We start from the raw sequence: 24,624 nt of genomic DNA on the forward strand, positions 1-24,624 counted from the left end.
TGAGAAATGAGCTATAGAATCACCTCTGGGGCAGCCCTGGTGGCTCAGTGGTTTAGTGCTGCCTTCAGCCCTGGGTGTGATCCTGTAGACCCAGGATCGAGTCCCACGTCAGGCTCCCTGCATGGAGCCTGCTTCTCCCTCTGCCTGTGTCTCTTCCTCTATTTCTCTCTCTGTGTCTCTCATGAATAAATAAATAAATATTAAAAAAAAAAAAAAGAATCACCTATGGCCACCACCATGGGCAGCTCACTCAGATCCATTTAGTCTCACTTCCTATCAGGCATAAACTATGTGCAAGTTCACGGTAATTAAAGTAATTACTACTTTACACCCTAACATTTCTAGTTCTCGTTGAGATGGCATGGTTCCTCTGGCTCGGACTTGTACATTTCTTCATAGAAGTATGCTATGAAAATAGGACTAAAGTATTTTTAAATAATTTTGTATATTTCCCTATATTTCCTATAAGATAGATCAGATTTTATAACCCATGTCACTAACTTACTAAGACACATTTAATAACTTCACTTGTGCAAATATGGGGAAATAAAAGAAGTCTGAAATTTGGTTCATTTGACTTTCTCCTGTCTTTCCATATATTTGAGGCATGAACTCAGAACCAAAGCATTAATCTTGCTAATATATAAAAATGCACATAATTCCCTGGGTACAGTATATTTGGTCATCTCCTATGCTTTCTGTCATGTTGTCCATCTGCCCGGAACTACCTTGTCTTGCCCTGTGTAATGTTCATGGGTTTGGGTGGCAATCGCTCCATTTTAGAAACAGCATAAAAACATTCTTTTTAAAAATAATGCATAATATAGGTTAAAAATACAGACATTAGTTCCACCTGCAAGTCCTATGACAAGATAGCCTTCCTTAGTAAGTGAAATGAATCTGGCACATGACTCAAAATTTTATTAAGTATCAACAAATTGGTTTTTTTTAATCCATTTTTCTGAGAACCTTGCATATGCAATTTACTCTATAAAGCATGACTTTCCTGGGACTAAGTACTTAGGTAACAATCATGGTTAAGCTTTAAGAACAATCCACAAGATAACTTAATGATGCAAGTCCTGCCTATAGGTTATGTAGCTAGAATGAATTTTAAAACTTTCCTTCCTCATTCCAAAGTCTAGGAAACCTAGCAAGTCTTTTGAAGATAAGTGCTTAGTCCTAGGTTAAAACTAGAATTCAAAAATTTACAGGTCTTCGGTTCTATCATGACTTTTTAAAAGTATTTATTTATTTATTTATTTATTTATTTATTTATTTATTTATGAGACAGGGAGAGGGGCAAAGGGAAGGGGAAAGAGAAAATCTCAAACAGACTCCCTGATGAGTGCAGAGCCTGCCTCAGGCTCAATCCCACAGCCCTGAGATCATGATCTGAGCCAAAAACCAAGAGTCAGAGGCTAAACCGACTGAGGTACCCAGGTGCCCCTTCATGATTTTTTATGATTATGGAAAAAGCCTAGTTGATTTTGTAGAAGGAGAAGTCAGGTCATTTTTGCTTGAGCCTTAAAGCCCATTTCACAGAGATTTGTTCTTGGTGGACATCTCCCAAAATAGACATCACTTGGGCTTATGCTTCAGGTGACATCTAATAGGAACTATATGCTTAATTATCGAGGTTGTACAAGAACCATAATGAATGAAATCAATAAAATTGTCTTGGTATTTAAACCAATAGCTGAGGGAGCCACCACTACTCAGCTCTTACGAATTACTCTCATGCTGGTACAGAGGCTCCAGGGTTGTTAGGGTTTACATTTTTTTTTTTTTCTGTGAGGTAGTACTAATATTTGTGTGTTTTTTAACGTAAAAATCTCCTATTTTTCTAAGTTGGCAATGAATGCTCTTTTAAAAAACCACTGTGGAAGTTAAAACTATTCTGTGTGAACAAAATTGACCTGCAGTTTTCCACATGTTGTGTATCTACCTAGCACCTGCAGGTAGAAATGAAAACAGAGGGCCAGGTGACTAGCCAGTCGTGCAGAGAAGGTCATTTGGGCATGGAGCCTGCATTATTTATTAGAGCTAACAGGCGTGAGCACTTACTATGGCCAAGAACTATTGCAACTGTTTTACTTGCTGTAGCTCATTTCATCCTCATGAAATTCCATGAGGTCGACATTATCATTATGTTCATATTAAATTATCACCACATTAACTATCATTATCTCCATATTAGTAGCTTGTGCATGGTTACACAGCTAGTAAGTGTTGAAATATGGATGCAAATTCAGGTCTAGCTGCAGATAAGGGGCTATTAAACTATGCCTACTGTAAGGTCTCTTATAAAAACTTTGCAGTTTAGAAAATAGGAAGTATACAAAAGAATTTAACTTTGCTTTTAGTTACAATATTTGCTTTACTTTTTTTTTTTAAGATACTTTGTGCCTAAGGGATAATTTCACTATGCCGAAGACAAATGTTCACATAAAAATTCTTTACAGAGGTAGCGTTAATGAAATAGAATATAAAAGAATCCTAATCGGGCATACCCCTCCCAACTCGGAAAGTAGTAACTAATTTATTTCCCTCCCCAAAAGACAAAAGGCATAAAGAATATTAGCACCAACCTGGATTTCTTGTTTCTACAGAACCTCAGGGTCTACATCTTCTGGAGATGCAACTTGGGCAGGAAGTGAACTTTTCTATGAATAAAATCCAGAAAAATATTAATGCCACAATTTTCAAAACTTAAAACCTTATAAAAAATGCCTCAAGTTCAAAAAACTTTTTTTTGGCTAACGTTTGTTTTCTTTTGATGAAAATATGCTTTGTAAAGGTTACTTTTGGAAAAATGCACAATTTCATAGATATTTACAAACTTTGATTTACACTTGTATTTGTATTTTGAGATAGTATTTGATATTTTCATAGGTAAATTGTTACCCCCAAACACTGACTTTCATATTTCCCTGCTGTAATGAAAAGCTAAAATGGAAAGTTTTTTTAAAAAGAGGCAAGATGTCTTAGCATATTGATCATGATCCAATATTTCTATATATTTATAGAAGATTTTCTCTGAATTTTGCCAACTAAGTATTTTGTTGACTTTTTTTATTTTAGAGCATCAGTCAAGAGAGAAGACAACTCGTTTTGCCATATATGCCTAATCACAAGGAGATTATTTTCCCCTAGTATTTATACCACAGACAAGAGGAGTCATCTTACATTCACGTTTGTACAACGTCCCTCATGTCACAACACTCTCAATCACTTTTATTAAGAAGTATTCTTTAGAGAAGATACATTTACATAGAGTGATGATAATCAATCATAAGTTTGGATCATTATAGAAGTCACCCATTGGAAGTTGTTGTTATACACTTGTCATTGTAACGTTGTTACCCTTCTACATAAGCCTTTTTTAAAAGACTACATATATAGAGGATAGGGTGTGGAGATCACAAAGAGAGATCAAGAACAGAGAATAAACGAGAACTCAACCATAGCATTCTTTGGTGACCAGGTACTTAATGATCTAGGATTATAGTTCTAATTATAGCATCAGAAATATACACACAAGTGTTGTGTCTTAAACATCTTAGATAGAAAGTTATAGTAAACGTTACATGTTTTGGAATGTTGTATCATATGGATTTAAAGTTAGCTTTAGTGATGAAAAAAACCACTCATGCTGGAAAACACATGGGTGGGGTTTGAAAAATTTGTACCAGGAAATATGAGAATGAAAAAAAGCAAAAGTTTTAAACATATGTAAATACATCATGTTAGTTTAAATATTTTGCACACACAAGTTAAAATACATACTATAATTAGAAATTTGATTGTTTCATCTATATCCACCAAATTACATTAAATCAAATGAGACAAAAACTTTGAAAATTTTTTCGTTGCAAAGTGGGGGAGACCTTTATATTCTGAGTTCCTTCATAGGGCAAATGCAAAAAACTACTTCCACCTGAATAACTCAGTGACTTTTATGTGTCCAGTTGAAAAAGATGGGAGTTTTATGCAGTTTTGCTTCTCTTTGAGTTTAATTGAACTCAGAGGAATAGAGTTGTTCACACAAGCACTTACAGCAAAATTAAAAACTGAATTCTCACCTTTGTCAGTTGGCCAATACAGAAGGCAATTGAGAGGATAGTTATAATGATACCAAGCATTACTGCATAAATAATCCCTATTATCACTAAGGAGAAAAAGAGAACAGAAAATTACCAAAGTGTGAAATAAACTACCACATATCAACTGAAAAATAAAACAATTAAAATCAGGGTAATATCACTTTGTCTTTTTATAGGAAATATATTAGTATACTTTTATGTATATTATATATTTAAAAAAATAGATTTTTCAAAGTAACCACATGGGAGACTGGAACTTGGAGCACTAACGTCTTGTATTGTGTCATACATCTAATGACAACCAAGACTCCAGAGTTCCAGAGTTCACTCCCATTGTTCTTTACAGGACCTCACAGGCATAATTATGGATAAGAGCCATGTGGACATTCTACCTCGATATGGAAAAAAACCACACACTCTTTCATAGTTTCAAAACTATGAGAGAAAATAATGTCTTGATGTACAAAAGGATATTGGACAGATCATTGAATCTTGTTGGAAAGTTTTGGAGGAAATAAACTAAATATAATACACACTAATATTTTATAACTTGTGTATACTAATTAGTGTAGTTCTAATGTAATATACAATATAGACTATACTGGAGGTATACTAAAATATTTCTCAAGTTTTACATGTTGAAAATGAAACAAAATTTAAGTTAGAAGTAGTCTTGCCTATTTGTGCATATTTGTAGTGCTTTCAAATGAGGTCAATAGAACTGAAGGCAAGACATACAAGTAAAATGGCACATTTATTTGGCTAATTTATGTTTAAAATACTTATTATTGATTTTTAAAAAGTAAAAGTAGCTTTTCCTGCCACTAATATTGCCCAACCTTCCTGTCCATGTAGCTGTAACTCATGAGCTAGTGATTCGGTTCTACAACCCATTTTTCTTGTGTGAAGTATGGACATAAGCCAACTGTGAAGGGAGACTTAGAAAGGCCAAATAGTAAATGAGCTCATAAATCAACTAAAGCCTGATCCACAGCAGCACCAAAGAAGGGGGGGTGACAGTCCTCCAGGCACAGAGGGCTGGGAGAATAACCCCAAACTGGTAGCATAAGGCCCAAAATGAATCAGAATTGAGATATAAATGGTTCATATTTATTCTTGACATGTGCCAATTAATCAGATGATTTTAAGCTTCTTGCTTTCTTTACAAGTAGGAAAGAAGGAAGTTCAATTGTTTTATAAGTTCCGACGAAACTTTTCTCAAGTAACCGTGTTGGTTATAAAGCTAAAAAAACCTAAATTAAAAGAAAAAGTATTATCGCATTATGTACTGCTAGTTCCAAAATATTTAGGAAAATAAGAAATGCATATTTCAATTTTAAAAGGAGCGTATTTTGCTTGCCTTTACAATCTTATATCATGAAAGTTAATAATATACCCTATTCTGTTTTAAAAATTGTTGCTTTTTGGGGCACCTGAGTGGCTCATTCAGTTAGATATCTGACTCTTAATTCCGATTCAGGCCAAGATCTAGGGGGTGTGAGATTGGGCCCCACATTGGGCTCCATACTTAGCACAAAGTCATCTTGGCATTCTTTTGCTCTTCCTTTCCCTCCCCTCTGTTGCTCTCCTCTCTCTCTTTGAAATAAATAAATAAAACCTTTTAAAAATAAAAAAGATAAAAATTGATGCTTATTTTCTTAGACATTGGGAACTAGCAATGTATAATTTAAGATGAAATTATTGTTATTCTATGTCAAATATTAACTTACCTGGTTCAGAGAAAATGTGGACAAGTTGTTGTCTTGATTCTAAAAAGACAAAATTTCAAAATAAAGTCAGAATACATATCGTATGTCTTTAAACTTCCATATTGGAATTAGATTGTTTGGTGGGTCTCTTTTTAACTGTGTTTGGGGAGCTACTGTTCAATTTAAGTAGTTAGCTAGTAAAACTTATGAAGTACTGTGTCAATCTTAACACTAGTAATTCCACTATCTACTTTGAACTACTCAACAAATATTCATGGGCAGAAATTAGCAAACCATCTCCTTAAATGAAGGAAAGGGTATGAGAAAGTACTGGAAGAACCACTTATTGACTTCTACAAAAAGCAGTGCATTTAAAAATAGGTGTAAAAATGGAGAGAAGAAAGGAGACACAATAAGCCATCACCCCACATGAATTTCAGTCCAAAGCCAACAGAGTCATGTTGGTATCAATTTTCCAGACTTATGCCAGAGCCACCATCTGAAGACAAATCCTTACTGTGTCTCTTCTGAGCTTTTGTCTGGATTCCCTATCTGCAGAAGTTTCTAGTGTTGTTGCCTTAATGTACCTTAATGCACCACTAGCATTAACCTGATTACATTTCTTTCTCTGCAGTCACCAATACCCCTTTATGTCATGAAGTAGTAAGACTACTACAGCCTTACAGTCTTCTTGAATATAACATATTATACCACATGGTATCATGTAGTCAAGGACTTGGTTATATTTGGTCATTCTTTAGAGGTTATGTTTAAAGTTTAATTGGGGCTTATCTTCTCTTTCTTCATGGCAGTTGATGGTTGTGGTTAGTGTATGAGCTCTGGAGCAAGATAGGTGGGTTTTCATTCACAAGAATCTCTCTTACTAGTTATGGGCCTTGGGCACATTACTTAATTTCTCTGTGCTTTAGTAATTTCTTAGGCAGACAAAGATTATAGTACCTATCTCTTTGGGTTCCTGTGAGGATAAAATTAGGTAATGCATGAAAACACTTGCAATGCCCCACCATGCTAGCCATTATTTCTAAAATTCAGGGCATATAGCATTGTGTGTCTGTATTTGACTTTTAAATGTTTTCTGGTTGGACACCATCATATTGGCTTCACATTGAAGTCACTTTGAAAATTAGATTGTTTCATTGAATGCAGAAGCCTAATAATTAGTTCCAAGCACTTAACCTAATTTTCCTCCCCTGGTCTCTGTTCTTAAAATCTGCTGCTTCCATTTATCCCAGAGCATTTTCTCCATGTTTCTATTAACTAATGATCCTGCAGTCACTCTAGGTATTTTCTGAGTTTTTTTTTTTTAAAAAATCTGGGGTATCCTGCCTAACCCCCCCTACAAGAGACACTCCCTTCCTACTTTCAACCAGCTCTTGTGAAGTCATTGTTTCTTGAGAAAAATAGACACTGAATGTAGCCTGACTGCACTTCTCTTAATACCCAGCGTGGCTTAGAGTTCTCATTTAGCAGGCAGTTATGATATGTCAGGCTTGGGGTGGAGCAATTTTGCATACAGCTTCTTATTTGACCTCTAGAGAAATACTATAAGATGAATATTATGGGCCCATTTTAAAATGAAGAAGATAGAAAGCCCTTGCAGAAACTACCTCAGCGTTAGCAGGTGGGACAGCTGAGCCCTGCGTGGTTTGACCCAGGGCCCTCATCACCACTGTACAATAAGATCCCTTCTATCTGGCCCACCATTTCATGGTCACTTTCAGTAATTATACACTCTGCTAGATGGTTTTAGTTGCTTTATCCCACAGTATTATTTCTGTGAGATATTCCAGAAGTGAGAATTCCCTTGGAGTAAGGATTGCATCCACTTAGTGGTGTTTCTCAGTGTTGGTCAGAGTTTCACCAGTGACAGGTTCAATTAAATAGAGTTGCATCATAACAGTGCACTCAGAAGCAACTATTTTAAAACATGAATAAACCCTGTTTTTTTTTGTTTCTTTTTTCTTTGTTTCTTAAATTCCATATATGAGTGAAATCATATGGTATTTGTTTTTCTCTGACTTATCTCACTTAGCATTATACTCTCTAGATCCATCCACATTGTTGCAAAAGGCAAGATTTCACTCTTTTTTATGGCTGAGTAACATTCCATTGTGTATATGTACCATATTCTCCTTAATCCATTCATCTATGGATGGACACTTGGGCTGTTTCCATATCTTGGCTACTGTAAATAATGCTCTAGTGAACATAGGGATAAATATATATTTTCAAATTAGTGTTTTCATTTTCTTTGGGAAATATTCAGTAGTGGAATTACTGGGTCATGTGGTATTTCTATTTTTAATTTTTTGAGGAAACTCCATACTGTTTTTCACAGTGGCTGCACCAGCTTGCGTTTCCACCAGAAGCGAGATAGGTGAAGGGGATTACAAGTACATTTCTTGTGATCATTATATTGTACATCCAAAACTAATATACTGTATGTTATTTATACTTGAATAAAAAAAAAATTGGTGAGCTAACTTTGTCCCCCATCTGGGAGATGTTGGTACATAGTGCCTGAAGGGTCTTGTCTTGTACTAGGAGTGTTGAATGATGGGTCTTCTGTGGAAATGAAACCTGTATAAAACAGAAGTTGAAAAAAAAAAAAAAACAGCAATGAGGTGAATGAGTGGATTCTAGAGCATATCATAATGCAAATTTATCCCATGTCCCTTCCAGTAGCAGATCCAGAATTTCTACATAGCAAGGGCTCACAGAAAAGTATATCTTAATTCCCTCATGTGTAAAATAATGAAATCTGCCTCAAAATGTCATTGTAAGGACTGAACTAGTTTTGTGCAGGTGTGTACATATACATACACACGCTAGTAGAGTACTTGGCACCTAATGAGCATTACATGCATGTTGGTTATTATTATCATTCTTATAAAAGAAGGAGAGGCTGGAAGCTGCTTTTGCATGGCATTTTCCATAACTTTGGATAATTGTCAATGTTAAAGAAAGGAAGAGACCCACGACAATTATGTAGGACGTAGGTTCTGCCCCATGTCTCCCTGTCTCCACCTCCTTGGTACCATTCTATTTCACTGGTAAAGATTGAAACAGAGACATGAACTAAATTCAATTTTCTTCTCACTTGATAGAGGATGAGTCAATTCTAAAGTTCCCCACCCATACTTCTTTTTTCTTTTTCAAAAATAGCATTTCAGAATTGTAATGGAATGGTGGGAAATGCTAGCTCCATTCTAAGATTACTGGCTGGGGATCCAGACAACCAAGTGATACACTGAGTTCTAGGCCATGGTTATTCTTTAGAATAAACATATAGGCACACAAACATGAATATAAGGTATGTATTCTCATATATCCTTTTAAAATCTCATTACATTGTAAATTGATTTTTATAGTTACACAATTATGCTTGCATTTTTAAATTTTATGAATATAAAATTTATGAATTATTTTATAAAATTTTTATAAGTTAAATAGGATTTTGTTTAATTACAAGAGTAATCTGGGGCAACTAGGTGGCTTAGTCTGTTAAGCATCTGCCTTTGGCTCAGGTCATAATCTCAGGGTCTTGAGATCAAGCCCTGTGTCGGGCTCCTTGCTCTGTGGAGAGTCTTGTTTTTCCCTCTCTCTTTGTCCCTCCCCACTTACCTTGCTCTCTCAAGCTCTCTCTTTCTCTCTATCACAAGTAAATAAATAAAATATTTTTTTAAAAAAGTAATCTAGATTCAATAAAGAAAAGTTGAGAATAAAACCACCCAGAGATGGACACTTTAAACATATTGATATATAGCCATCTGAACTTTAAGCTGTTGCATCCAAATACAGGATCATTGTGTTTAAGTATATATAAATATGTAAATAGTGTTTTTTATCTATATGCTATAGACATGTGCCCTATGTTGTTGAATATTCTCCTATGACAAGATTTTTAATGGCTGCATAGTATTCCATTATGTAAATGTACCATAGTTTAGTTATCAATCTCTGACTTCAAGCATTTATGTTATTTTTATGCTTTTGAGAGTTGTAAGTCCTCTTAGATGACCATCAGTGAGCTAAACTCTGAGGATGTATTTCTGCTCATTCCTTTGAGACATTCTAGTGAGGGAAATGGTGTCCAGGTATGAGGAAGAGGGGGTGGAAGAGCACCTGCAGACATTCCTCAAAGAGACTGTCACCTTGGCTCTTCAGCTAAATGTTTGATGTTTCCTGGAGAATCCACAAAGAATTGAAAATGTCCTTGACATTTCTAGTCAGCCTTCTCGAGGATCAAGTACCAAGACCTGCCTCTTTCTATCAGCTGCCAACTCATCCTTACATACAAATTGTGCAGGCAGGAATCATTGTCCTCAAACTCTGCAATGTTTTCTCCTCTCTTATAAATTCTGTTTTCATCTTGTTCCTCGACTTGGTCCTACTACCTGATTCATCACATGTATTTAAGCAATTGCTACACAAATTAACTAATTAGCATGAAAAATAACATATATCTCTAAGCTCATCTTCAACACTCAGCTGTGAGATTTCAAAGATAATATAAGAAGAACTACTTTAAAACAATAAATTGATAATAGAAATTTTAAGTTTTGGCAAATATTAAAATCAAAAGTAAAGAAAGGAATATTTTTATTAAGAATCAATGAAAGTATGTAAGAAATATCAAAAAAGATAACTAATGAACAAAAATAATCTATATTTCTTAGTTAATGTTACATCTCCTTTCCATCTTTCAGTTCAGTGTAATTATTTACAGGTAGGGCATAAACCTATAATCACTTTAGGATACCAAATGGACTCTTTTGAGACATAAAATTTGTTTCTGGGGCTGCTAGTTCCCAGAGCTAGCTCCTTTTGAATCTCCTCAGCATTAGAACAGTGTTTTATACATAAGAGGTATTCAGTCAAATACTAATAGTTATAAAGTTTTAGCTAATTTCTTAAGAGAAACAACTGAATGAGTTTCCAGATTACATCTAAAATGAAAACAATGAATTAAACAAGCCATGTGGCAAAGTGGCATGTACAGAATGAGTACAAGCATATTTGAAAGTCACACATTCATAGAAGACCAACAAAATATTTTCAACATTTCAGTAACATGTACACACACACTTTTAAGACTGGAAAACAACAACAACAACAACAACAACAACAACAACAACAAAACTTAAACTGAAAAGCAAAGCAAACCACACCAAAGTTTTTAAGTGTTAAAAGAGTTAAAATGTTAAAAATGTAACCAAAGCCACTGAGGAATTTTGACTGTGAACACAAATATGCCCTCCTCCAGGCTTCCTAACTCTTCTGCAGGTCATCAGGGACAGCCTGAATTGGGATTAGCAGGGGTCAGTTAGGGAGGTGCTCAGTCTATGGGTTGATGCCCCTCCTCCTTCTGAACACCTATAAGACCCTGCGTGATCCAGCCCCCCCCCCCCCACCTCCCCATCTCATTGCTTACCCCTCCACCTTCTCTCTCCAGGCTCCAGCCACACTAGACACCTCTTGTTTCCTTAAATGCACCACACTCTTTCTCATGTCCACACATTTGTTCCTCCTCTTCTCTTTGCCTGAAGCATCCCCTCCCACTCCCATCTTGCCTAACTGTCTGCTTTTCAGGTCTCAGCCCATTTCCTTTTGGAGGCTCTTTCTTATCTCCCCTACTTGGACCACAAACTCTACCAAGTCCCCAGTGTTTGGCATGGTGTGAGAAAGGCTCAATGAAATCTTATGATTGACTGGAATCCAGATATGTCTTCCAAGGGCTCTGGTGGTTACTGGGAACTTTGGGTATTCATTCATTTATTCGTTAGTTCACAAACGTGTTTTTGCATGCCTACTTTGTGCTATGTACAAAGAACGCAATAGATAGATGATAGATAGATAGATAGATAGATAGATAATACACAGATAGATAGATAATAAATTTCCCTGCAGGGAAATTCCAACTTAGTAAAGAGACACAACAATTTGATCTAAGTCTCATAAGGTATTTAGTGTGGTGGTGATGTGGCACACAAAAAAGGCTGTGGTCAGTTCTATGGGGAGGAAGAGGAGGTGGAAAGACCTCATGGAGGTGTTCTTTGAACTCATCTTGTAAGAACTGTAGGATTTCGACTGTGTGGACATTTAGGTGCAGTCAGCAGTGCCAGCAATGCCCTGGAAACTGAGACATCATTGAGGGAACTTCAAGCATCTATGGGGCTGCAGAGTAAGACGTGGAGAGAGCAATGCAGTGAGCAAGAGAAACAGCTGAAGAGGTGGTGGAACGCCATGTTCCCTGGGCCCTGGCAGGGAAGTCAGACTTTATCCTTAAACCAGTGGAGAGACAAGAAAGAGCTGAACCAAATTTTCATTTTGGGGAGATCACTGTCAATGGTGGGTTGGATGATGTGGGGAAAAACAGCATGCCTAGAACTTATCATAAGAGGACCCCATCTTGTGTTCTGTAGTGGCCAAGATAAGCAGTCCCTTCGTAAACCAGCCACTCCTCCTCCCACAGGGTCCTTATCACTACTTGGTGTTGCTTCTGGTGGAGAAGACCTATAGTCTGAGAGCTTCACAGACTAGAAAATTGTAAATATATATATATATATATATATATATATATATATATATATATATACAGCAAAAATCCAGCAATAGGATTTAACATCTCTTAAAATTGGTACTTTAGGGGCACCTGGGTGGCTCAGCCGTTGAGTGTCTGCCATGGCCCAGGGCGTGATCCCGGGGTCCAGAGTCCCACATCCAGCTCCCTGCTTCTCCCTCTGCCTGTGTCTCTGCCTCTCTCTCTGTGTCTCTCCTGAATAAATAAATCTTAAAAAAAAACAAAACAAAACTGGTACTTAGGGCTTTGAAATTTAAACAAAGGCAGAGAAGGAGAAAAAAGTAGTTTAAATGTAGAAGTAAAGTATATATAACTTTTTTTTTGTATAAAAATTGAGAAGATGATTAGGGAGACAGAGCACATTAAATTAAGTTTTGAACTTTATCAAAACCATTTTCATCCTCTACCAAATAGGTGTCCTTCTTCTCCAACAGCTATTTCTCAGAGGAAGCGAGCATTTAATGGAAATTTTGTTCTAAAGAAGTAGAGACTGAAGCTCAAGGCTCCCAACTAGTCAGAACTCAGGAATATCAAATATTGAAGACAACACATTGTTTAGAGAAACAAAGTCCTTGAGGTAATTTTCAAAAATTGCATTTACTTGTTTCAAGTCCCAACTGCCAATGTTGCATTCTACTTGCACTGTTACGAAAACTGATTGGTGGCCAAATTGATTTGAAGCTGAAATTTTCCACTATTGTTCCTAGAAATACTTGCTTTAATTCTCCAGATTTAGTTGCTTTGATGCAATTTCTTATTATAGTCACCTTAAGCCACCAACACTGTAAGTAAATAAATACGGTAAATAAATGCCCTAAGAGCAACTTGATAAAAAAATGTACAAAGAGATACTTCTTTTCTCAACAAATATCTAGACTTCTCTAAAAATGATCTTTGTCATAGTTTTCCTTCCATTTTTGGGAAAAAAATAAAAATATAAGTATTTCGATAGTAGTTAATACCCGTGCTTGCTTAGCAGTGTGAGGAGGGCTTAGACATCTCTTACTAAAATACACAGTTCCCAAAGGAAAAAAAAAAAAAGTCGGCTTGAAGGAACAATAGCTCTGCTCACTCACATACGTTTTCTATTTTCTAGGAATTCAGTTAAGTTTTAAAGAACTTGCTGGTTATTCTAAGACAAATTCACATAAGACAATCTGAAGAATTTTATCAATCAGTTCAAATTAAATATACTAGCCACTGGTTGAAAAACGTCACTTATGAGAGACAAAAGAAGTATCTCTTTGTACGTTCTCAGGTGCTTAAGCTACTTTCAAAATTCAGGGTAAAAAACCAAAATCCCACAATACCCCTAAAAACCACCAAGGAATGTTTTGATGCTTACATTTAACAGTAAGAGCCCCTTAAGTCTGTGTAGCTCTCCCACATTCCCTGAGCCCCAACCAGCTAAGAGATATCTGTGGACATATGCAGTGATGCAAAGCTGCAAAATTTCTGTGAATACAGGGATTTTAAGTAGGGCTTTTTACAATAGAATCTTTAGTTGGGTTGACGAGGTAAAAGTATCCAAGCAAATCTGTAACCATTAAATAACAGATGTGAGTTGCCTACACCTCTTAGGGTTATGAGAAATGTCTCTCTCTCTTTTTTCTCCCGTGCTCTGGGCCTCTAGATTTCTATAGCTAAATCAGGTTTCAACAAATCCTATTGCATCCTTTGCAAATCAAAGGTCAACTTAAATACTGTCCTCTTTAATTCAGAATGTGCTTTTATACTTTATAAGGTTTGTTTTTTTTTTTTTGTTTTTTTTTTTTTTTAGGCTCTAGTTATTTATTCATGAGAGACACAGGGAGAGAGGCAGAGACACAGGCAGAGGCAGAAGCAGGTTCCCTGCTGGGAGCCCGATGTGGAACACAATCCCCAGATGTGAGATCACACCCTGAGTGGAAGGCAGATGCTCAATCACTGGGCCACCCAGGCGTACCTATTACAAGGTCTTTTGGAACATATAATCCAAGTTCATTACTTTACAGATAAGAAATTTGATATCATAAAAATTAACTGATAAGCTTAATTTAACACAGCTGGTAAGGAACAGAATGATGACCTAATTCTGCTGATTTCCAATAATATATCCATTTCCAGATCTGTGCCTGGTCAAATCTTGTCAGCAAGATTTCTTGGATGTTTTAGCATATTAGTTGATGAACATTGGGGTGCATTGTGCACACACACAAAAAGACAATTAAATTCCTTGAGATTCTGGGATCCCAGGGGCTAGGAGTTTTAAAATAGTCATATATTCTTCATTTTGATTTTTTCATACTAATTTATTGAACTAATTATATCTCTTAGCTTTCAGTGTTCTCTTGATATAGTCACTATGAGAAATTGTTTTCTGCTCTAGTAACATTCACATAAGGGTCATTTTTTTTAATCTGTTCACTTCTTTTAGGAAGAACATATCCAGGGTCACCTGGGCTCAGTTGGTTAGGCATCTGCCTTCACCTCAGGTCATGATCCCAGGGTCCTGAGATCCAGCCCCGTATCAGGCTGCCTGCTTCTCCCTCTCCACCACTTGTGCTCTCTCACACACTCTCTCTCTCTCAAATAAATAAAATCGTAAAAAAAAAAAATAACAAAGTGCAATTTTGGACAAATACTCTATAGTCTTGCTTAATGCCCAAGCTTCAGGTAGCTGAGCTCCTGTCATGATGTGATAAAGCCAGCTCTTGCAGCTGCTGGTTTGGATTTGGTTCCTTTCTGACTTGCATTTGATAGAAGTCTTATCTTGCAAGAGCAAACTCTAACAAGGCCACACCCTGCATATGAAATGCCCGTAAGTAGTTTCCAAGTCAGAAAACTAAATTCTCTAAGTGCTGTAGTTTTTTATTTTGGCATTGTAATGACCATAAAAATTGATTGATAAATTTATCTCTGGAAGTTCTACACAGCTCATTTGTGGTAAAATAGGACAAAAATTCACATCTCTTGACTTCCAACTCAGTATCTTTTCTGCCAGGCCCTATTGTTTTATACAGAGTGAATGTATACATGGGGGATCTGTGTGCTCCAAAAAATGTTTGTAGAAGACTATTGCTGTGAAGCAATATTTTAAAGGAAGTATTTGGTTTTGCTCGTGAACCAAAGCATTAACAAACTCAATCTGGCTCGAGTTATAATAATATAATTAGATGTTCATCCTGTCCGTTGTCATTCATTTTTCTTTTTTGGAAGGGTTTAGTAGGCTAAAATAGCCCTTACGATTTAGAAAAATTGAGCTTTCTAAAGAATAAAGTGGTTGTTGTGATAACATCTGAGCCTAGTGTGTTGGATAGCCCTCAATATTTTGTTTGAACTCTCTGATAGACAGCTCTTAAAGAAGGAAGCAGCCTGGTAACTGGTGCAGTTAGTGGGAGAAGTGTCAATGCAAAGACCCAGTTTCTGTTCATATACAGAGTGGCATCCTCTGGCAGTTCCCACGCAGCTAGGTAATCACATTTTCACCTTTCTTAACCTGATAGAATAAGAGCTCCTCACTGAGTCTGCCTTGAAGCTGCTGTGGACTAGGATAACAACAGCTTTCCTCAAGGGACCTTGAACATGATAGCCTGGTTCTGGATGGCCCAGCTGCTGGCCATCCTTACTGTCCCAAGTTATTGGTGAGGGAGCAGGGATGGAAAGAAAAATCAGCCTATAATCTCAGCCATTGTGCTTTCTTTGGCCCAGACAGAAAGAAAGCAAGAGATATTTATGTCTATTATCTTAGTGAGAAAGGAGATCAGATTTCATTCTGATATGATTGATGCAGCTGCTGCCACTAACTAGTTGATGATATGATTATGTCACTGAACTCATCTGGGCCTCGGTTTCTTGCTTCTAATATGAGAGTAATGGAACAGATATCCTCTAAGGAACCTCACTAGTCCCTGGATATTTATATGGCCGAGATAATAATATTCATATTAGCACATTGTGTATTTACCACATTCTGGGTACCCTTTTTTGCTATCTTCAAAGCAATTACCTGAGCACATATTATTACATATTAATCATTATTTGTAGAGGAGAAAAACAAAGATCAGAAACATTGCCTAGCTTGCCTAAGATAGTTGAATAATAGCAGAGCTGGGTTTTGAATTCAGATCTATTTGACTGCAGAACCATCTGTGAAGGTCTACCATGATCTATGCAGAATAAAAAGAAATGAGACCACCAAATAAATTGTTCTCAGAGATTAAATTCTCAAAAAATTATGTAACAACTCTGAAGCAAACCTTCATTTATGGCAAATCAGGGCTAACTGAAGAATACAAAAATAATAATTTACCTTGTGCATAACTGAGGTGGGAGGGGCATACCCCTAACATAGAAGTGTAGAGTGTATAGAATAGAATGTAGCCACATTATGGAAAGACAGGTGTTTCTGTTAAGCAACAATTTGCTAGCTGAAATATCATATTTTTGAGCCAAGCATCTTCCAATCCAATTACCATTGCCTATTTCAAATTCTCAGGACAGAAGAGGATTTCACATACTTCAAGTGTGCCAGCTTTATTTAAGGCATTGGCATTTTGGTAGCTCCTCCACACATTAGGTTTGAGCTTAAAAAGGTTAGACTGGGTTAGAAAAATTCTAATGAAAAGTGAAAATTTTATCTCAAAGCTCTCACACCACTGCCCCTGCTTGAACAATGACAAATGGCAACAATAGAAACTAGATCAGTATTCTCAGTCCTGACTGCATATTAGAATCAATCATCTGTGATACACAGATATGATTCCAGGGGGCTGCCAGCAGTGAAAGCCACTGCTCCAGACTAAAGTCACACGTAGAAACTTTATTTTCCAGAGTTTTAAGATCTCTTATTACATTTTCTTGTCATACATTTTCTTGTGGGATCCCTGGGTGGCGCAGCGGTTTGGCGCCTGCCTTTGGCCCAGGGCGCGATCCTGGAGACACGGGATCGAATCCCACGTCGGGCTCCCGGTGCGTGGAGCCTGCTTCTCCCTCTGCCTGTGTCTCTGCCTCTCTCTCTCACTGTGTGCCTATCATAAATAAATAATTAAAAAAAAAAAATAAAAATAAAATAAAATAAAAAATTTATTTTAGGTATTTATTTGACAGAGAGAGAGAGAGCACATTGCAGGTAGACAGAGAGGTGAAAGAAAAGTAGGCTCCCTGCTCAGCTGATGCTCAGCCCCAATGGGGGGTAGATCCCAGGACTCTGGGGTCACATTCTGAGCCGAAGGCAGATGTTTAACTGACTGACCCCCACCCCACCCCTCTTACATTTTCTAAGGTTCTTGCATCACCCTTATCTAGAGCTTGAGCAAATTCAGAAAAACAACTAGATATTAGCCTGATTTGCTTGAGAAATAAAAACATACACCATTTGCCATATTAAATGATGATATTTCTTGTGGTTTTGTCTTAGAAAAGCCCCTCTCCCCCACATTTGATTTAAAGTTATGCATTTTCCAAGGGTAAGTGTGGAACAGAGAAAGCAGAATGGCTTGGATGGAAACATGGGTAGTAGGCCTGGAGCCTCACACCCTGTGTCCATGGCCAGCTGGGAGCAGTTCCAAGAAACCCCACAAGAACTTATTGTTCTTTAGTCTAAAACTTAGTTTTCAAATTGCAGAATGATATCCCCTGGCAGACTTTCTGTAAAAGGACAAAGAATACAGAATAAATATTTTAGGCTTTGCAGGCATCATGGTTAGTCTCTGTTACAAATCTTTCATGATGTCATTACAGTACAAAAGCAACCATAGACAATACATAAGCCAAAGCATAAATAACTGAGTATGGATTTGTTCCAATAATTACTCATGGATACTAACATTTTAATTTCATATAATATTCCCTTGACACAAAATATTATTCTTTTGATTTTTTAAAACACCTAAAAAGCAAAAACCATTGTTAACTTGAAGGTTGAAGGTTGTACAAAACCAGGTAGTGGGTTGGATTTGGCTCACAGGCTGTAGTGTGCTGGTGCTTACATTAATGTATTTAGAATCTCTGGCTATAGAACCCAATCATCACTATTTTTTTAGAGACAGCCTCTTAGATGATTCCAGCATTTGGTCAAGATAGTGAATTCCTACAGTAATCAGCCTTAAAATCAACTCACTGTCGTTACTGGCATTAAAATATTAAATTATATGAAACAGAAGACAGTGCATCACACATAATAAGGACAGTTATTATTTTGTGGAATTTTAATTCATATATGTTTATGCATTTGTGTAAAGTGAGTTGCAGTGTACATTCACTATGTCTTAACCACATTTGAATACATCTGTAGATTAATATGCCTTGCTATACTCTACCTGAACACCTGGCCCCCAGAGGGGCTGAGAGAATCAACAGCCCATGACACAACTGAAATCCATTCAAGACACAAATGAGCTGTTGGCGGGGTAGTTGACTCCGCCCTAGAACAATATTATCCAGATTTTCTAAGGTCCATTAAAGCAGAGTTTCTATGTGTACTGTGCCATTAAAATGATTAGAGAGCTCTGAGAGAGAATTCATTAAGCACATAAAGTCAGCTAACAGGATAATTACAAATAGGCTATATACCTTCAAAACATGTCAGAGAATAAAGGCAAACTGACCATAGCATATAGGTCAAAACATCAGAAATAAATCATTAAAAAAAAAGAAAGTATGGAATAAAGACAACAAAAAATACTAATGTGAGTTGTGAATCCATAAATGCATATAAATTAAATTTCCAGACTAAACTAAAAAGACTTTTAGATTGAGTCAAAATAAAAGGGAAAAAAAGACTCCAATGCATGTATGCTAGATCACAAGGAACACAAATAAAAGAATGCAAGATGTGTAAAAAAATAAATGCAAAGGTATATTAGACAAGTAAAAATAAGTAAAAACAGGAATCGAAATTTTAAAATGAGAAAAAGTACAATTAAAAGCAAAGACAATTAAAAAGACATGGAGGATTAATTTATACCATTAAAGGATATATTGCACAAGGACTTTTAGGTGAATATGGGCCATTATATCCTGAAAATATAGCAACAAGATATACAGAACAAAAGAAGAAATTGACAGAATTACAGTATTAGTGGAAAGTTTTAACAGTTTTGTGATAGGTCAATGAAGCAAAAATATAAACACTGACCGGACCTGAAAAACATCTGGCTTGCAACCACAAGTGATTGTGTGTTCCTATATTCCCATACACTCATTTTGAAGTGACATTGCTGAATTGCCTGTCAGGATGCTTTTCAGATCTGTACCTGACAGAGTAGTTCAGGGAGGACACAAGAGACATATCTGTGCAGTGTTTCTCCTAGCAGGATGCAACTTCACTGCCATGATTCATCTTTCCAGTTGCCTTCAACCCATGTACTGTATTCATGTTTAATACTTTGGGATTATTTTATTTCATTTGAAGTGATAATCATGAAAGGGAGATCCTGAGATAAAAGACTTATCTAGCCCAGATTAAAAGGAACAAAAGGCTAATATCATAGCCACACAATTCAAGTTCATTAACTGCACCAGAAGACCATCAGCCTTCATTACAGTCTCCACTTTAGTGAAAGCACAAGCAGAGCACTGAGTGACAACGTTGCAAGAGTGAGGAAGAGTCAAACCTGGACTATTGCTCTGAAAGAGACAAATTAGGCAATTTAATGTATTGATTAAGGGCACGGATTCTAGAGCCAGCCTGCATGGGTTCAAACTAATTTCCCTAACTACTAGCTGAATCCTTGGGCAGCTTGATTAATCTCTCTACACCTTTGTTTCATCTTTTGTAAAATGGGGATAATAATTGTCTCTATCTTAAAAATTATTGACTGAATTAAATGACATCTAATTAAAATATGTCTAAATTTTCACACAAATAGAAAAGCTGCTCTTAAATATGGAATTGCTAGGAACCACAAATAACCAAACTAATCTTGAACAGAAGTGGAGGACTTACACTTCAAAATTTCAAAACTGGGATCCCTGGGTGGCGCAGCGGTTTGGCGCCTGCCTTTGGCCCAGGGCGCGATCCTGGAGACCCGGGATCGAATCCCACGTCAGGCTCCCGGTGCATGGAGCCTGCTTCTCCCTCTGCCTGTGTCTCTGCCTCTCTCTCTCTCTCTCTGTGTGACTGTCATAAGTAAATAAAAATTAAAAAAAAATTTTCAAAACTTACTACAATGCAACGGTAATCAAAACTGTATGCTGCTGCTCAGAGAGTCAATGGAATAGAATCAAGAGTCTAGAAGTAAACCCATACATATATCAATTGATTTTCAACAACGGTGCCAAGGCCATCAAATGGAGAAATAATAGTCTCTTCAACAAACCGTGCTGGGACAACTAATATCCTAATGTGAAAGAATGAAGTCGGATTCTTATCTTACATCATCTAAAAAAATCAAATAAAAAAAATGGACCAAAGGCATAAATATATGAGTTAAACTATAAAACCTTTAGAAGGAAACATGAGAGTAAGTCTTTATGACCTTGGATTTGCAGTCAGTGGTTTTCTTTTTTAAAATATGATGCGAAAAGCACCTGCAAAAAAATTTTTAAAAATAGATAAATTGGACTTCATCAAAATTACAAACTTTTGCGTATCAAAGGATGCTCTTAGGAGAGTAAAAAGATAATCCACAGGGTGGGAGAAAATATTTGCAAATCATCTGTCTACTAAGAGTCTAGTATCCAGAATATATAAAGAACCATTACAATGTAACAAAAACTCAAACAGCCCAATTTAAAGATGGGCAAAGCACTCAAGTAGACATTTCTCAAAAAAAGACGTACAAATGGCCAACATGAAAAGACGTTAAATACCATCAGTCACTGAGGAAATGCAGATCAAACCCACAATGAGATACGACTTCACATCCAATAGAAAATAACAAGTTTGGCCGAAGATGTAGAGAGATTGGAGCCCTCATACACTCCTGGAGGGACTATAAAATAGGGCAGCTTCTGTGGAAAAAAGTATGGCATCTCCTCAATAAGTTATACATAAAACACCACAAGACACCAAATTTCTACTCCTTAGGTAACCTCAAAAAAGAATTGAAAACAGGAGTTCAAAAAAAAAGTACAGAAATCTTTATTTATAATAGCACTTTTTACAAAAGCCAAACAAGTAGAAATGACCCAATGTCCATCAATTGATGAATGAGTAAATAAAATGTGGTATATCCATGCAACGGAAGAGTATTCATTTATAAAAGAGAATGAAATACTGACACTTGCTACAGCATGGATGAAAGCACTTAGCATACTAAGTGAGGAAAGCCAGACATAAAGGGCCATGTGTTGGGTGATTACATTCATATGAAATATTCAGAATAGGAAAACTGGTAGAAACAGAAAGTAAATTAATGGTTGCCAAGGGCTGGTGGGAGAGGAAATGAGAATTTAATGATCTGGTATTTTCTTTTAGTGTTATGAAAATGTTCTGTGATCAGATTGACACTATGGGTTTACGACATGGTGAATGTACTAAATACCACCTAGTTGCATATTTTAAAATGGTGCAAATGGTGAAATTTGTTACATGTATATCTCCACAATAAAAAAAATTAGGGGTAGCCCAGGTGGCTCAGCAGTTTAGCACCGCCTTCGGCCCAGGGTGTGATCCTAGAGACCCGGGATCAAGTCCCAAGTCGGGCTCCCTGCATGGGGCCTGCTTCTCCCTCTGCCTGTGTCTCTGCCTCCGCCCCCCCCTCTGTGTTTCTCATGAATGATAAATAAAATACTAAAAAAAAAAAAAAAGACAGTAACAGAACATGTAAAATACCTCTCCAAAAAAGGAGACACGTATATTTATCTAAAGTTTCTTTCAGAATTCTTTTCAAACTCTTTGGAGGATATAAGATAGGATTCAGTGGAAAAACATGATATATTCCAAATTCAGAGATTTAAAATTGCAAAATTTTTTATTTGCTATGAGCCAATTTATTCATTTAATTCCATCATTCATTTTATTCTTACCAAATAATGTAGGAGTATTTTTATGCTGCTGTAAGGATGACTTTCCCAAAAGATTCTGAAATTCATCTGGAAGAATAAACAAAAACTTCTGGCTTTAGGGGCACCCGGGTGGCTCAGTGGTTGAGCATCTGCCTTTGGCTTAGGGCATGATCCTGGAGTCCCGGGATCGAGTCCCGCATTGGCAGAGCCTGCTGTCCTGGTAGGCTGTGATGCCCTCCCTAGATGCCTTACATTTGCTCAGCTTCTCTACTTATTATGGACAGGAGGCTTGGTCTGCAACAAGCTGGTTTGCCTTGAACCGAAGCCAGAAGTTTGTGTGTTTTTTTTGTTTTGTTTTTTAAAGATTTAATTATTCATGAGAGACACAGAGAGAGGCAGAGACATAGGCAGAGGGAGAAGCAGGCTCCCTTCAGGGAGCTTGATGTGGGACTCGATCCCGGGACTCTGGGGTCATGACCTGAGCCAAAGGCAGATGTTCAACTGCTGAGCCACCCAGGTGTCCCAACTAACTAGAATTTAAATAAAAACTTGAAACAACAAACAAAAGGCTGGAAAGTAGAAATGACCTAAAGTATTTGAAATGTGGCATAGGTTAAATAAACTCTGATTATGCATCAGATGTAATATTGTGAAGCCATTAAGAAGTTTTAGAAGTGCTATTTACTAAAATGGAAAATATGCTCTTTCAGGTTTCAAAATACTGCATAGAGTAACTTTTTAAAGTATATGTTTATAAACATACCTAGAAAAAAATTTCTGGAATATTTGTACCAAAATGTCAACAGTGCTTCTTTCTAGATAGCAGATTTGGAATGATTGTTCTCTTCTCTTGAGTAAAGAAGTAGAACATGTTGGTTAAGGCTGAGGGCTCTACAGTCAAATCTCCTGGAATTGCATCCAGTTTTCCTGCTCACTATATGTCTTTAGGCTCTTTAAAAATATTTTATTTATTTACTTGAGAGAGAGAGAGAAAGCGGAAGGCAGGACGGGTGGAGCAGAGAGAGAGACATGCGGACTCTTTGCTGATCACGGAGCCCAACGCCGGGCTCAAGCTCATGACTCTGAGATCATGACCTGGGCCAAAATCAAGAGTATGGATGCTTAACCAACTGAGCCACCCAGGTGCCCCTCTTAGGCAAGTTTTTAAAACTCTCTGAACCTCTGTTTTTTCATCTGCACAATGAGGATAATATCTATTCCATAGTTATTGTCAGAATAAAATCCATGTAAGGGGCTTAGCATGGTGCCTGTATAGAAAGTGTTCAGTTTGAGCCACTAAAATTTTCCAATTCTTATCTTTCCTCTAATAAATATGTGAAAAGTTAAATATAGGCCCTGACCCTTGTCTTTTCTTTATCTATGGTTTTTGTCGAGTGGAAAACTCTTTGTAGCACTGAGTAAATATTTTATATCACTGGACTCACAGTACCTAGGGTCAGAGGCAGTGGCTATGTGTATGGAGACTTTGAAGGCATAGTAACAAGTTAGGGCCACAGGAGGCTAATACTACAAGACTAATGTCAGTCACAAAGAAGTCTGCTTCTCATATTGGATTAGAAGAAACATAGCTTAGCAGAAAACCCTTAACTTGACTCATTCTCCATTTACTACCAGGGATCTAAACTCTTCTTGCCTACATCAAGCAAGTTTGTTTTTCCTGCGTTACCTAGTTAATCGCTTACACTTAACACCTCCACCGGTTGGTTACGCACACCTCGGAGAGAAACCCGGCACTTTGCTTGGATCTTCAAAAGCCACTTGCTAAATTTGGTCTGATTCTAAAATGCCAAGGGAGATGAGACTCCAGCCGGAAGAGGGTAGAATCTCCTCCTGCACTTTTGCTTTGGAGGCTGGTATCGAGCTCGGGGACTGAAAGAAGAATGTACAGTGTTTTATGGTTTGGGGCTTACGATGATTTTACAGTCACATACTTTTCTGAGACAGACATGGGCCAGAACACTCCATGACTCCCATGAGGGATAGAAGTCTCTTAGCGAACAAAGCGCTCTAAGGTTCTATATGCTGCCACTTTTCTGGTACTCTCAGCTGCTGGAAAGTGGCAGCTGGCAGCTTGGGTTGTGTATCATAACAGAGTTGTGTGTCACAGCACATGTGTATGAATTGTGTATCATAACAGAAAACACAAACCTTATAAATAATGGAAAATGGGAAAATTATCAACGATGGTTTATTTCATCCGGTCACCAACAATTCTTGCTTTTTTTCTTCTTTTTTTTTTTCTTGCTTTTTTTTC

General features: G+C 37.0%; 1 protein-coding gene across 1 annotated transcript in view; it reads right to left on the bottom strand.

The window, feature by feature from the left end:
- GYPA (glycophorin A (MNS blood group)) overlaps positions 1-24,624 on the bottom strand; it is a 31,481-nt gene that overhangs the window by 1,850 nt on the left and 5,007 nt on the right. Inside the window, exons 3-6 of the mRNA XM_072725289.1 lie at positions 8,321-8,416; positions 5,837-5,875; positions 4,086-4,171; positions 2,592-2,666 (exon numbers count right to left, since the gene is read on the bottom strand). Of these exons, the coding sequence (XP_072581390.1) occupies positions 2,607-2,666; positions 4,086-4,171; positions 5,837-5,875; positions 8,321-8,416 (281 nt within the window). The 3' untranslated portion in view covers positions 2,592-2,606. The remainder of the gene's footprint in view (positions 1-2,591; positions 2,667-4,085; positions 4,172-5,836; positions 5,876-8,320; positions 8,417-24,624) is intronic.

Source organism: Vulpes vulpes, chromosome 10 (assembly GCF_048418805.1).
Source record: "Vulpes vulpes isolate BD-2025 chromosome 10, VulVul3, whole genome shotgun sequence".
NCBI lineage: Eukaryota > Metazoa > Chordata > Mammalia > Carnivora > Canidae > Vulpes > Vulpes vulpes.